Source organism: Phalaenopsis equestris, unplaced genomic scaffold, assembly GCF_001263595.1.
Source record: "Phalaenopsis equestris unplaced genomic scaffold, ASM126359v1 Scaffold000121, whole genome shotgun sequence".
Classification (NCBI taxonomy): Eukaryota; Viridiplantae; Streptophyta; class Magnoliopsida; order Asparagales; family Orchidaceae; genus Phalaenopsis; species Phalaenopsis equestris.
In genome coordinates this window covers 1,440,904-1,456,976 of record NW_018164563.1, presented here as the reverse complement: position 1 = coordinate 1,456,976, position 16,073 = coordinate 1,440,904, and the positions used below count along the sequence as shown (strand labels likewise).

General features: G+C 33.0%; 1 protein-coding gene across 1 annotated transcript in view; it reads left to right on the top strand.

Annotated features, from left to right (window-relative positions):
* Positions 1-2,882, top strand: part of LOC110021085 (solanesyl diphosphate synthase 3, chloroplastic/mitochondrial-like) — a 16,214-nt gene extending 13,332 nt beyond the window's left edge. Inside the window, exons 10-11 of the mRNA XM_020719416.1 lie at positions 1,911-1,991; positions 2,705-2,882. Coding sequence (XP_020575075.1) covers positions 1,911-1,991; positions 2,705-2,882 — 259 coding nt within the window. The remainder of the gene's footprint in view (positions 1-1,910; positions 1,992-2,704) is intronic.
* The last annotated feature ends 13,191 nt before the right edge of the window (positions 2,883-16,073 follow it).

Below are 16,073 nucleotides of genomic sequence, written 5' to 3'. Positions count from 1 at the left end.
TATATATATATATAGACACACACACACACACACACACACACACATTAGTATGCATGTAAATGTTCATTAAATTAATAAGCATATAAAAATGTTCCCATGAATGAAAGATGGGCAAACCAAAAAAACTGCAACTTCTGGATGAGCAAAGACAGGGCATTTGGCTCCCCTAATGCGAGGAAGTGGGGGATCTGCATAAGCATCCCTCAATATCACAGTTCGCGCTGAGCTACGTTGCACCTCATTTCTGTACACACAGTTACACTTTGCTGCCTCCTGTAATATATTTAATAGCTGATGTAATTAATTCCAGCTTTCCACAAAATGACTAAATTAATGAAAGATATTAGTTTGAGAACGAGGTTTCACCGTATGGGTGCAAGTACAACAGGCATTAAGCAATGGTTCAAGTTTAAGTTTTAATGTCTTTTAAGTACGACATACATAAGCAACTGGTTTGATTAGTCACGAATGACGAGAGTGTGAGGGAGATAGAGAAAGAGAGAGAAGGGGAGAGAGAGAATGATATTGTTTGGTTACTTCTAATTCTCACAATAAGGATTTATTTCAAGTCAAAATAAATAAAAAAAAGTAGAGAATTAAATCATTTAAAATTCCTTCATAGCTATGGACTGCCCTCTTTTTAGAAAGGTCTACTTTATGCTGGCTACTCACTTCTCTCGAAAAATTATAATTGTTACTTTAATGTCAGGACTAGGAATTTAGTCATTGAATTTAATCATTGGATCTAATGCCTTGATATCAAGCTCCACTATCAAATAATTAGGGATAGGCTAAATTTTTAACATAGAAACATAAGGTTGTTAGGTATCAGTCTTGGCACCTTGACACCTGATGGCACCTTGCACATGAGCCCTCAAATATACTTATGTGTGCTGCATGCTGCTCGCTTCATTGCTTAATCACATTTTCTTCTAGAAATCCACCAAACTAAAAATTAACCTAAATTAATAAATGATTTTATTAATGTTCTTAATTAGCTAAATAGGTATTACTCACCATAAAGTAGAAAAATCTAATTATAATAACCCTACCAAAATGTCATCAATCTGAAGCTTTAAAGAAAGAGAATATAGTGTTTGAGAATAAGTGGAGCAAGAGGTAGTTCGTGTTTAGGTTGTTTTTGATTCTAGCTTAAAAAATTTATTCGTGTTCGGTTGTTTATTTAACAAATGAGCTGAACATGAGCCACTTAACGAGTCGAACACAAGTTATCTGCGAACAACGAGCTTTTTTTACAGCTCTAATTTGAGAGGAATTAACTAGATCAACAAAGCAAACTCCAATTTCTTTTCTTAATACCTTCTATGCTTTTGTTTTCTTTCCTTCTTCCTTTAAAGATGACAATTTTGAAAAAAGAAGACTACATAACCATTTGGTGTTGAATAAATAAAATATTTGCATAAAAGTAAATTGTATTATGTCTTGTAAAGTGTTTTTTCATAATTAATCATATAAAAATATATAGTAGTATTGTATTAAATTATTGAAATAAACATGTTATTGCCTTATATTCATATATCTTCTATTTAAGTAATAAAATTAAATCAAGGCAACTAAGCATGTGAGATAATTTCCAAATGAAATTGGGACCAGATGAAGCAATTTATTAGGGAATAATAGCATTCAATGTTCATATAAATTATTTATGTAATTCCATTATTGGGTGTTGATTTCTCCCTCATTTCATTACTTGGCTAATGTTATAAATATTTGATTTTTCTTAAATCTTGGGTTACTCTTAAGCATGGATCAAAGGGCTTGCTCCTTAGAGAACTTGATGATTCCAATGAAATTTTGTCCCGAATGGAAAATCCTCTTCTCTCATTAAATCATTTGAATGACATAATATAATTTATCATAAATTATAATTTATTTGAATAAATATGCAGCAACAGCCTGCTCTGCCCGAAAGATGATAAGGAGCGCAAGACCTTGCTTAGTGTCTGCCTCACCTGCAGCTACACAGTTCTGTAGCACCACATATTATTTTTGCCTGGAATATATATATATATATATATCATTTATTTTATTCTTTGGTTTCCTAAGTTTTTTTATTACTGAAGGAGGAATGTTGATCACTTTTTTTCTCTGCAAGAATATCAAGATTTTCATACATACTAATCAACTTTATGTATTTACATTTCTAGCATTAAAACTTCAGTTTTTACATACATATATGCACCTACCACCTTCCCTAGCATGGAAAGTTGCATTTCACTTTTTTTTCAAGTAAGAACTGGTGCTTTTATATCATATTAAAGATTTTTATGGTACAAATATACTATGTAAAGTTTAGAAGTTAAATAGATAAATACACAGAAATAGAGTGGTATGCATGTAAATGACTCTTGAGAATAACAAGTCTTGATGAATATTTTAGTTTTTCTCCTATTTTTGTGACAAAATGGTTGCACGGTATTACCTCATTCTGAAATATGCTGCATTTAGTGATTTTGTATATTTACTTTTATAAATTTTGATGAAAAGTTGGCAATAATTAAGAGTGCGTTTCAGGCGGGGCACCACAATTTTATATGTTTGGCGAAAATAAGTTTTGTCTACAGTCTAAAAAAACAGTAGATAAAAACTGTGTTTTCTCACCGAACCTGATTATATGTGGTGACTGCTAGAAAAATTATAATAACCATAACAGTTTTTTGAACAACAGTTTCTTTTTTAACAGCTTCATAGTGATTTCTTCAAACAGCTATTGCTGCCCAACAAACTCTAAATCAGTTGTTAAATTACAGGAGGCGTCAGAGAATAACTGTGTATACAAAAATGAAGTGCAATGTATCCCAGCGTGGCCTATGATATTGAGGGATGCTTATGCAGATCTCACACTTCCTCGCATTAAGTGAGTCAAATGCCCTGTCTGCACTATTCCAAATGTTGCATATTTTTTTGTTAGTTTATCTTCAATTAAACATTTCTTTATGTTTTTTAATTTAAGAAATGTTTACATAGGTACCACTAAACAATGAAACAAATGCAGGACTGCTTGGAACTGAATCAAGGAAGCCTGAAAGAGCGGATTTAAACCATGATTGAGAAGGACTTGCAGCAGGGCTGATCTGTTCCATTACATGCATCTTTGAAGTACCGGTTAAATTACTGGCGTTAGCAAAGCCTGGCACCGGAGATGTTGAGACTACATAATTTGTGTTTGCAACATTAGTAAAAATATAAGTCTGCCCATGTGACCATAACTGACTGCTTTGAAACCATTTCAGGCAATCCAATTGGTTGAGAATGGGCTAATATTGACTGCCTGCTGGGGAATCTCGTCTCCATGCTGCTCTGCTCAACCCAAGTATGACTACCGAGGATAGAATCATCAGCATCAGTATAGGATGGGTTCATGATATGGCTTCCAATTTCTGGTTCAAGATTTACTTTGAGCTCGGCAGCAATTGTAGAGAAATCTGCACCTCCTTGAATAATGATTTGCTCTTGTGACAACTGAAGCAAAAGACCCTCTAGTTTCGCTGACCAGAGAAGTGTCAAAACCACTTTCTTTTCAAGTAGCAGAGTTCGACCCAGCAGCCCGTGTTTTCTATCATCCGTTGCGGGCACAGTTACAGCCCTGCTCTCCCTGCTCTCGACCCATTCGTCTTTGTGACTCGAGATGAAGAAGATACAGAGGTAAAGGAGGAGGAGCTTATCGCTTACGATGGATCTGATCCTAAGAAACCCCTTTTCATGGCGTCAAAGGACAGATCTACGATTCTTTTCGCTTATGATGGTGCCGATTGGGTGGGCAGCTATTCTCATCTTCAACGATCTCTCTCCCGAAATCTGATCCTTTTTCACTCTGTTCTTACAGCTCTTGCTTTTCTTCAAAGTTCTTGTTATCCTTTGAAGGTATTTCTCCTTATTATATATATATTTTTTTCTGTTGTATGCGAACTGTTTATAGTTTATGCATGCATCATATAGTTTATGTATGCATCATAATTCATCATTTTCCTTTGAAGGTATTTCTTCTTATTACAGACTCAGATTTGAATCCTTGCATCAGTAAGTACCTTTTTTTTTTTTTTTTGTTACAATCTGAAGTAGATACTTATTTTTTTTATGTTTGAGATGACTTTACCGTTACTTACCAAAAAAATATGTGACAATAAATTATTTATATGTGACGATTTTGATATGATATGTTTGAAAGCAAAATTGTCGGTGCCAATGCAGTTTCCAATCTGAGAGAGCTCGCTACATGCATAACACTTTAGATGCATCTATTTGAATGATTAGCATTACTATGATTGGTTTTATGTATGCTGTCTAAAGTTATAGTAAAACACCACTTACTATTATAACACCAATATAATTTGAGTATGGAAAACAAAATGACGGTTTGGCTTTGACATTGATAAATATGAGGATTTGGCATTTTTGATTAAAAATAATATCATCATTATATTAATTGTAATTTTAATATTTTTTTAGCATTATTGGTACTCATTATTAAGTGTGTTGTGTATCTGAATTTTTGTACTGTTTTGAAGTAAATTCTGCTTTTGAAATATCAAATATATGATTGTCTGTCGCAGTTCTGTTACAAACAACATTACTAAATTAGAAACAGTGGCAGAATATTCATTTGTCCAGAAACAACTGCAACAAATAACCAACCAGCTTCCCCATAAAAGCTTTCTGGGGCAGCTAAGCTGCAGCTAAAAGATGAAAAGCTGCAGCTGCCCCAAACAAACCCTAAGCCCGCACTCACTTGTTGCAACACCCTTCTTATATATATATGAGACTAAAATAGTGTTATTTTTAATTTGATATAAATGATTGAGTGTGATGAATATATATATTAAAAAAAACTTAGGTGATGATATGTAAACACTTAAAAATTTGAGGGTATGTATGTCAATGTGTGTTTTAATGTATTTTTGTTTAAATTTTTTCTTCTGCATAAGAAAATAAATCTAATATTATATAAATTAGGTTGCATATAATATATATATATATAAGAACTGTGCGGTTTGTACCTAATAAAAGAAAATCATGAAGAACATGGAAAGCAGAAAATTAGATGAAGACTCCCAATTTCAGCTTGGTTTATATAGAAATAGAAATTTTCCTTTAGAGGCATTTTTTCCAAATTAATAGAACAAAAATAAATTAAAGCAGTTAAAACAAGTAGCTGACAATTATTAAATAAATTAACAAGTAAACTTCAACCCCTTTTTTGTGCTTCGGCTGGCCAGTTATGGCCGCAGCTGGGGTTGCAGCAAGCGTAGGTCCTAGCCAAGCTTTCCATCGGGTTGCCCTGCATTACAAGTAATTAAAGATGCAAATATATGTCTGTAAAAGTTAGAGTTTGGCTTATATATATATATATATATATAAATGCATTAGTATGCATGTAAATCTGCATTAAATTAGTAAACATATATAAATGTTCAAGATGAGCTAACCACAAAAATTGCAACTTCTGAATAAGCACAAACAGGGCATTTGGCTCCCCTAATGCGAGGAAGTGTGGGATCCGCATATGCATCCCTTAATATCACAGCCGGCGCTGAGCTACGTTGCACCACATTTCTATACACACAGTTACTCTCTGCCACCTCCTGTAATATATTTAATGGCTGATTTAATTAATTTCAACTTTCCATCAAAATTTATTATTATATAAATATATAGAAAGATTTTAATTTGAGGATGAGGTTTCACCGTATAGGGGCAAATACGACAGGCATTAAGCAAGATCTTGCGCTCCTTGTCTTCTCTTGGGCAAAGTAGGTTGTTGCTGCAAACACATACATATTCATTAACACAAACTAAAGTTTCTGTTAAATTTTATTATCTATGTACAATAATGCAATAGAAGGGATAAAATACTTGCCATTCGGGACAAAATTTCATTGGATTCATGGCTTCCACCGCCACAAACTTCAGGCCCGAGTGACTGTTAATTCCTTCTTCTGAGCGAGAGTGCCCGCGCGTGAGAGAGAGAGAGAGAGTTAAATCTAGATACATAGATAGACGAAGAGTAAATCTAAGATAATTAACAATCTCTTCAGGATCGAGTAACAACCAGAGCATCCCTAAAAAATTTAGAGAAGATTACCACCTCGGACAAGCTACTGTCGAAACACCTCTCGCAGTCGAATACACCCCTTAGAAGTGAGAACACTCGAGAGGGAGCGAAACTTGAACTCAGAGATTATCCAACCCCCTTCTAAAGACAATTAATATATAGTAGTTGTTATTAGTTTGAATAGGAAGGAATTGAAATTGGAAAAAAAAATAGAAAAAGAAAATGGGATAGAAAAGGAAAGCAATAGAATAGGAAAGAAATCGAAATTGGAAACTTGAACTCAGAGATGATCCAACCACCCTCTAAAGCTCTCAAACAACAAATATATAACAGTTGTTATTAGTTTGAAGAGTTTAGTAGCTTGAAGAGATTATTCTAGCATTTGATAGGGAAATATAAAACGAGAGAGGATCCATCCGGCCTCTTTTGATGAGATCTTCGCCAACCTTACCCTTTCTCGGTAGATTAGAAAGGGGATAGAAAAGGAAAACATTAGAATTGGAAGCAATCTGAATTGGAAATAAATATATATTTTCATTTTGTTTCTTTTTTTTACTGAATTACTGTTCTTAGTTTTATGCTTCCAATAATTAATTTATTAATTTTCTTTTTTTTTTAAATATGTTAGCAGATTATAATCAAGTTTCTTTTATTAATTTTAAATGATGTTTCATGCTTCCTTATTAATGGAACAGATGTCATAAATCTAATATATTATAAATGATTCCAAACATAAATGTCCTAATAATATCACCACTTAATCCTTACTTATTTATATATCTAGCTTGTGAACGTCAATTTTTACAAATATATGTCACTTTATCTATGCTAAAAAAGGCATATTTAAATAGTGGAATTAGTTATGTGTCATGAAAGATTTGGGTGTAAAATAAATGTAAAAAATGAAAGTTTAGGTGTTGGTAAAGCCTTTCGGATGCTTATATGATTATAATGAATGTTTTTGAAATATGGATTATTTTGGCTTGTTTAAAGCAAAATGTAGCCCAAAGCTAACACCATACTCGTTGTGTTGATCCAACCTGGGCAATTGCCTACTTCTAAAGAAGCTAATCAACCCATACTCCCCTATACATGGCTGACTACTAATCGAAGTTTGAGTCTATACACAGAGCATGCACTTAACTCTATTTTCTCATGGGAGTGGTGAGACTCTATTTATAGTGTTTTAGATACAATTAATGCAGGAATATAAACTACTTTAATCGGACAGAGTGGTGAGGCTCTATTTATAGTGTTTTAGATGCAATTAATGCAGGAATATGAACCACTTTAATCGGACGGTCAGGAGAGATTCCTCCGATCAAACGATGATGGCGGAATTCAGCGGTCTTGGGCTCGCTGGATTCGTCTTGTCAAAAAGCTCGATTCGACTATAAGCTCGCCCGATCGACATTTTTTTAACCTTTCAAAAATGTCCAGAAATCTTCTAAGATCTATATTTGATTTGACTCGAATTGGACTAGTTTTTATATCAGTAGATTAATGACTTAATCTATATTTGATTTGACTCGGATTGGACTAGTTTTTATATCATCGAGCCGATCGATTTCACTATAAGTTTGTTGAAATCAGAGTTTTGGATGACTCTTAATTGAAGTTTGAATGTTTATTGCTCAAGAGATTGCCTTGAGATTTGAGTCACGCCTCGAGATTCATGTCGAATGATGAAAATTTGTTGGTGCCGTATCAGTTGCCCCCCTATTCTTAGGCGAGACCATTTTTTCCGTCAGAAAAAATCAAAATCTGGAGCATTTTTTATTTATATATCGCATATGCATATGCATCAACTATCAATTCATTAAAGCAAATACAACAGGGTTATCAATTCTTTTACTATTAATGAACACTTTTCATAACTTTGCAAGTCATACTCTTTGTCTATCATTGTATCTAACTTTTGAATGTATCTTATCTCTTCGACTACATTATTGTACATAGATAATAAAATTTGACATAAATAATAATCTGTCTTAATGAATATGTGTGTGCATGCAGCAACAACCTACTCAACCCAAGAGAAGAAAAGCAGTGCAAGGTCTTGCTTAATGCCCATCGTAGTTGCACCTACACCGTCAAACTTCATTCTCAAATTAATCTCCTACATTAATTAAGTCACTTCATAGATGTATTTTTATAAACCAGCTCTTAAATATAGTTAAGGAGGCGGCAGAGAATAACTGCGTGTACAGAAATGAGGTGAAACTTCAATTTTAATTGTTACAATAATAATTGCTCATCTTCATGCATACCCCTAAATTTATAATATATTTATATATCTAACACCTAAATTTTGATTTTTACAGAAATATCTGCTATCTTACGTAAATTGAGCGGTACCTATGTAATTTTTTCTTAAATTTATAAATTAAATAAATGTTTTAAATGAAGATAAGCTAACCTAAAAGAATGCAACTTTTGAATGGCAGGAGAGAGAATATTTGACATTAGGGGTGTAAACGAGCGGAACACGAGCGAGCCCAGGCTCAGCTCGTGTTCGGCTCGTTTATATTTCGAGCTGTTTTGTTAGCGCGCCAAACACGAGATGCTCACCAATAAAAAGTCGTTTTGACAACACTAATCGCGTAGCCATAAGAATGTTAAGGATTGGGACAAGATTTAAAACATCATTTGAATCTAATTTAATAATGTTTAATCTATTTTCTTAATTAAAACTTTTAATTGATTATAAATCTTTGTAGCCTTGTAGTCAATTTTATTTTTTTAAAATACTACTCGTCAAATATATATATATATATATATATATATATATATAATTGATTAGTAGTATTTCGAGTCAAAACGAGCCGAACAGGAACAACACAAACAAATATTTGTTCGTTCATGTTCCGCTCGTTAACTTAGCGAACGAGCCAAACACGAGTTGTTCGCGAATAACGAGCCGTTTTGACAGCTCTATTTGGCATCCCTCAATACCATTGGCAGTGCTGAAAGATGAAGGCCTTCCAACCATGCCTAAAAGCAAATCAAGAGCATCCCTCAAGACCATTGACAGTGCTGAAAGAGGAAGGCCTTCCAACCATGCCTAAAAGCAAATCAAGATTTAAGAAATATATTTATTTTCAAATATATTTCTTTCTTAATATATTGGATATCAATTATATTTTCTAATTTAATATACTTCTTGTTTAATATATAATATTTATTGCTTAATAAATTTAATATCCAATATATTTTTTGCCAAGTATATTCTTTTATAACTTTATAAATATCCATTGCATGTCATGGGTTGAGATGCGTCCGTGGAAGGAATGAAAGCAAGAAAACAAGATAACTTTGGAGCTAATTATCTTATTTATTAAGCATGAAAAATATTCTAAATAAAATAAAATAAATGAAGATTTACACAAATGTCATTTAATTCTTATGTATTTATATGTATGACACCTAAATTTCAATTTTTATTTACATGTCATCTTACCATGCATGAAAAGCAATGTATTTAACTTTTTTTTTTATAAAATAGTACTAAAAATATGTGATATGAAAACTTTGGATGATATAGAGGTAAAAAATAAAGTATTATAAGCACATAATTATGGTTGATAAGCATTTAAAAGCATTAAATTACTTGAAATTACTTTAAAAATATTTTGAAAATTGTTCATTTAAACTAAATCATTTCCAGTCAAGACAATCTCAAATTTGAGACTCTCTCTTGAGATCTGAATGCCATCCACTTCTACCACTAACCAAAGAATCCTTCTGAATCCCAACGCAGAGTCGACCGTTAGCCATGAGTTGTTCCTTCTCCGCCATTGAATTCAACAACTTTTCATGAAGAGCTCAATGTCTTCTATTATTGGCTGAAGGATCACTGAGATTTCAATCCCATGCTAGACTGTTATAATTCCATATCATCAAATCCACCATGCAATGTTCCTTCATCCCTGCTGGATTCAATATTCACAGAAGAGCTCCTATCTATAAACAAAATGCTCGAAAAAGGAGCTCTTCTGTAAATATATAGCGAATTCAACGGCAGTGAAGGAACAGCACATGGTGGGTATGGTGATATGGAATTACAAACTGTACGGTCTACTATGGGATGGAAATCAGAGGGATCCTTCGGCCAAATAATGAAAGGCGTTGAGATTGTACTCTATCATCCTCATGCTTTGGCCAAGGTTCCATCTATCCAAATAAGAACTTCTCTAAAAATTCAAGTATCCATCTTTATTCAATTTCCACCATTCAAAATAGGCATTGCCTCTAAAATTCTTAATTTGGAAATTATCTCAAGTGCTTCATTGCCTTGATTTCATTTCTAACTTCTAAATAATAGAGATATATGATGTAATGGGCCTTCCTTTTTGATCTCTTTTGGTGCCAACCCCTCTTAACTTTGATTCTTTTTTTAGAATATTTAATGAGGGATATAATTATCCTAATTTTTGTTGACATAGATTTTTCATATAACCTAATCTATTATAAATTTTTACATGAGGCTAATTTCTTTAAAATATCTATATATGAAATAGTTATAACATTCTTAAATATATAAACATGTTGACAACAATAATAATATGAAGATTATGAAATAAACAAATTTTAGCACACTTCTTATTATATTACTTAAATACAAGATATATGAACATAAGGCAATAAAGTCTTTAATTTAATAATTTAATATAATACTGTTATATATTATGATATGATTCAAGTCCTAATACAATTTACTTTTATGATTATGTTTTATTTATTCAACACCAAATGGCTACGCACGGTTTTCCTTTTCAAAACTGTCATCTCTAAAAGAAAAATGAAACAAAACAAAAGCATGGAAGGTTGTAAGAAAAATATGGGAATGACGCTTGCTAGAGATCGGATTTGCGGTTATAGAATAGTAGATTATTGATCTTAGTATTGCATGAGAATTCAGCACACATTCATATAACAAAAATGACTTGCAAAAATATCAGAAACTTCTATGTGGAAAACCTGAAAATGGAAAAAAAATAATAAGGACAGGCCTAGTTAAAATGATCCATTATAAATTGGTGATTATACGTACTTTTGCTCCTCCTCTAAGCTTCAATCTTTCTCAAGCTCAAATTTTAGAAACCTTCTCAATAAGGGGTGCTCTATTTATAGAGTTTGAAAGAGGTCCATCTGCAAAAAAAGAAGAAATTTAGACTACTACAATTCTACATCGGTCGAGTTAGTTTGTTTAACTGAATGTTTGTTAAAATTGAAATTATGAATGATTTTAAATTGAAATTTGAATGTTCCTTGCTTAAAAAGTTGCCTAAAAAGTTATGTCATGTCTCGAGATCTGTGTCAGATGATAAAATTTTCTTGATGGCACATCAAAATAGTTTTGTTTGTTGATCTACTTAATGTCACTCAAACTACTAATTGAAGTTAGATTGCTAGTTTGAATGATTAATAAATTATTAAATTCTCTATTCTTAGCTGATGATAATCAAACTCAATACGCTTATGGAGGTAAGAGTTTACTCCTTTGTCATTATTGCTAGTAATAAGGTTGAGGTACTCCCAAGAAAGAGTGAAGTTGGAGAAGAGCTCATCAAAAGAAGCTGGTTGGCTCCTCGATCGCTTAATATTTCTCTATCAAATGCTAGAATAATTTCTTCCACCTGCTAAACTCTTAAATGAAGGCTCTCCCATTACACCATTTATTCCCAAACATTACATTATCTTTCCTTCCCTAAAGTTTTCTATTGATAACATTTTGGTAGTGTTTTTTTTTTTAATTAGATATTCTATTTTATGGGTGATTGTAACTTACATTTAGCAAATTAACGACATTAATCAAAATCTTTTGTCAATTTAGGAAAATTTTTAGTTTGGTGGATTTTCAGTAGAAATTGTGTTTAAGTAGGGGTTGGATCACACATAAGCATGTTAGAGGGCTTATGTGTCTAGGTGTCTGGTCTAATAGCATGTTTCTTGACCCTTCATCTAAGCATCGACTCTTGTGCCAGGTGCCACCTTATCTTTGTAGGCTCGACGATTAGCCAACCCCAAATTATTTGATAGAGAGCTCAATACCAAGGCATTAAAACCAATGCTTGGATAGAAAATTCAATGCCTAAGTTCCAAGTCCTGATATTAAAGTAACAAATAGAATTTGGTTAGAACATTGAGTAACTGGCTCAAAGGAGACCTTAAAAAAAAAGGAGAGTCCATAACCATTGTACATCGAAATTGGGCTCATGATGATCTTGAGAAGATCTAATGGTTGAGATGAGAAGTGTACAAGGAAAGAGAGCCCCACCAATAGAAGACCATGAGGTCCGCTAAGCCAACTAAGAACAGTCATTTGAGAAGAGAACTTCCCATGGATGCGCGAGGCTCTTCATTGGGGATCAAAAGCTAAAAATGTGACCGCAAGCCTTACAATAATCCTTCAAGCTCTCTTCATTGAGAAGAGAACTACCTATCAGGTTAAGGTGATTCACCATCTGCCCGCTAGTCCAGCATTACTTTGTCGACATGAGATCCTCACTTAGGATCAAGGGCCAACTGTCAGACTAAATCAACTAACCGGTAACACAGATCGAAACTAATTGTGATCGAACTGACCATTCCTAGCTCAAGCCAATCAAGATCATCAGATCGACACTGCTTTATAAGCTTATTTGACCGAGCGAGTCATTAGTTGGTGATAGGCTCATATCTATAAAATATCAAGAATATCCCATAACACTTTTATTAAAAATAGGGGCATAAAAGTAATATGATTTTGTTCTACTCCCATTTACTATAAATAGAAAAGTTATTTCTTGAATAACGGACCCAAAAAGGGATAAAAAATTAACCAAAAAAGGATTGAAAGGATTGACACGATGTCTTACTATTCACTTAGCTCCATCTCTCTTAACCCCCCCCCCCCCCCAAAAAACACAGTGAAGAACATTTTTATCATACCACTCATGAAAAAAGGAGTGGCACATGAAGAAGAAACTCATAACAAATACACTATACTTATAGAGTACACAAGATAATTTGTGAACCAACAAATCCAAGAGCTAAAGGATCATATGCTTGATATCATTCAAAGGGCATTGCCTCATGTGAACCAACAGATCCAAGAGTAAAGCAATTCGCTCTGGAAGCCAAATAACATCACTTAATTGATGTGATTTAGTCTCCGAGGGCATGACAAATTCAATATCATGTCTCCCTAATCAGATTAAAAAGAACTTAATTCACATCCCCATAGCCTCAGCATGGCTAACAAAAGTGTCATTAAGAATGATTTGCTCGAGGTGCTGTCAGAAGAGAAGTATTGTTGGAAGAATTGATAATTAAAAGTTAAGACACTATCAGAAGAATATTTTAATACCAACATTAGAAGAAAACAATAAAAATGAAAATAATATATTTTAGGACCTATTTCTAATAATAATGTTTTTATCATGTTGTTAAATATATATATATATTATATATATATGGAAAAGAATCCAAAGAATGAGAAAGCATCTGAAACTGAAAAGCAATGGCTGCTACATTGGGAAGACTTATAAAGAAAGAAGGGAGAGAAAGGACAGTGCTTTTGTCTTTATTCTCATGACCAACTATTCCCCCTCTGACCTCATGAAAGGGACTTAGCCTACATTTCTTTCAGCTACTTAAGAGAGAGAGAGAGAGTAGGATGCTTTGATGGAAAGCACTGTTCTTTTAGATTCTGCTGCCTTTTCCTCCTCTGAGTGGTTTTTGAGAGCCCAAATCTAAGATTTAGAAATATTGGGGTTTAAAAAAATATATAATATTTAATTTATTATGCATCATTAAAAATAATATTTAAATTTGCAGCATAATGAGTAAAAATAAAATAAAAAAATGTTAAATTTTCAATTTGAAATGGTTATTCAGTCAAAATATATAAATATGTATAATTAATATACTACTATTTGTTGAGCTAAAAATTTTCTAATTCCATCTGAAAAACAAATTCCTTAAATATTGACATTAATACCAAAATTTTAATTATATTTATGATTTTAAAGGTTATCATTTATTAAATTTGTTGTAAATAATTATTATATGTACGTCAAAAATTTTGTTAGCGCTGATGCTTAGGGGATTTAACGGTTCAAAGTAGAAGAGTACGATAAATGAGGGTCCACTTACAAAAGACCATAAGGCTCACTTATCCAACCTAGAGTAGTAATACAAACCATAGCCAGTAAAGCCAAAGCCGATAGAGCCACAAAAGGACCGCACAAGGCAAAGTCAGTAAAGCCAAAGCCGATAGAGCCACAAAAGGACCAATGATCCATGCCCAGAAAATGAGACATGGAGGAATCTGAGCCAACCGCCACGAGAAAGCTGACCCGAGGGAGTACAAAACCCCTCAGGATCTCCAATCATGTCGGGGAAGTCCATAAGCTCCCCCATCTATTATCAAGGGTTTGACAACCATGTTAGACCAGTAGAACAAGCTTGTCTTGTTGACATGAAGTCAATCAAGTTTGATCGATCGAGCCAAGTAGCGGTTGAGCAATAGATTATTACCCATAAAATACCAAGAATACATTGTACAACCCCTATAAAGCAAGAGTAAAAATGTAATATCATCATATTATACTCTCTCTTTTAAATAGGGAATCATTTTATGAAGAAGGGATATCCTAAAATTAGACCCAAAAAATGTCAGAAATGGTCAGTACAATTTAACATAATTTACTGTTCATTATTGTTCTCTCTCTCCCCCTCCTATTCAGGCTTTATTCCTTAAGGTGTGATTCACGGACAAATAGAGATTCAACTAACAATGAATCCTAACAAAATCTTGTACTAAAATGAGACAGCCTGAAAGTCATTTCAAGCCATCACGTAATAGACAAAATGTCTTGAATTTTCATCAACCTATTGGAAGAAATGGCGATCATCATCTGTTCGATTTCACGGGCACCGATAAAATTTTCTTTCTATTTTCTACACTCCTACGAAATGCACCATAACTGCATCTAAATTATAATAAGGCATTGAGGAGAACTCCTCAATTGCAGATGACTAGCTTGAAAAACATATTCATTTGATTTTAGAAAACAAGCTTGATAACTTACAAACAGTTATAGACTTTCCGAACAGAACTAAAATAATCCTTGAAACAGATTTGATAAGCTAACAAACTATCTGAAATCATCTTAAACCTGATTTTTAAACCAAAATCCATTTCGAAAATAATTGAAGTACACATGGAATAGTTGAAATAAGTTTCAAGTTTTTCTACTCAGATGATAATTAAGCCTGAATCATGGGATCTGACCAAAATATCAACTAACACATCTCAACCAACAAGCATAATTCTATGGCCTATCAGTCAGAGCAAATATTATGTCGGTCGGCCGCACATGGCGGACAACCGGACACAACATTTTCTCCTCGAACTGAGATGTCTCGAGATCTCACCGCGTTAGAGAAAAAAAGTTTGTCAGCTTTATAGCTACAATCAGAGATGAAAGAACGACATTATCGGCGATTGAGGCAAGTGAAGATATATGTGGGGAATGTAGCGTTTAAACTTTAGGTAGCTAGCTCATAATTTCTAATATTTTGACTAATATTTATGCAAAAATCCCTATTAACAATTACACGCACACTTGTTATCATGCTCACCATATCATAATCAACACATTATCTTCTTTGGCATAGATGACTTAATTAGATATACTAGTCTAAAAATTTTTCATGAAGGTGGTTCCAATTCAATTTAATTATCATAATAATTGAATAAAATAATTACTGTCGCTTTCATTATTTAACTTTGAATGATTAGTCGTTAAAATTGAGGTGATTTGAGAATAATATTGATGCGTGCTAGAAAATTCGCGGCGGTATTTGAATTCGTTAAAATTGAGGTGATTTGAGAATAATATAATGCTATAATCTAATCCATAAAATTACATACTTTCTATCTAGGTAATTCTGTAATTAGCCCAAATTTTAGGATATTGTTGAGAAAATAAGGGCAAAGAAAACAGTAATC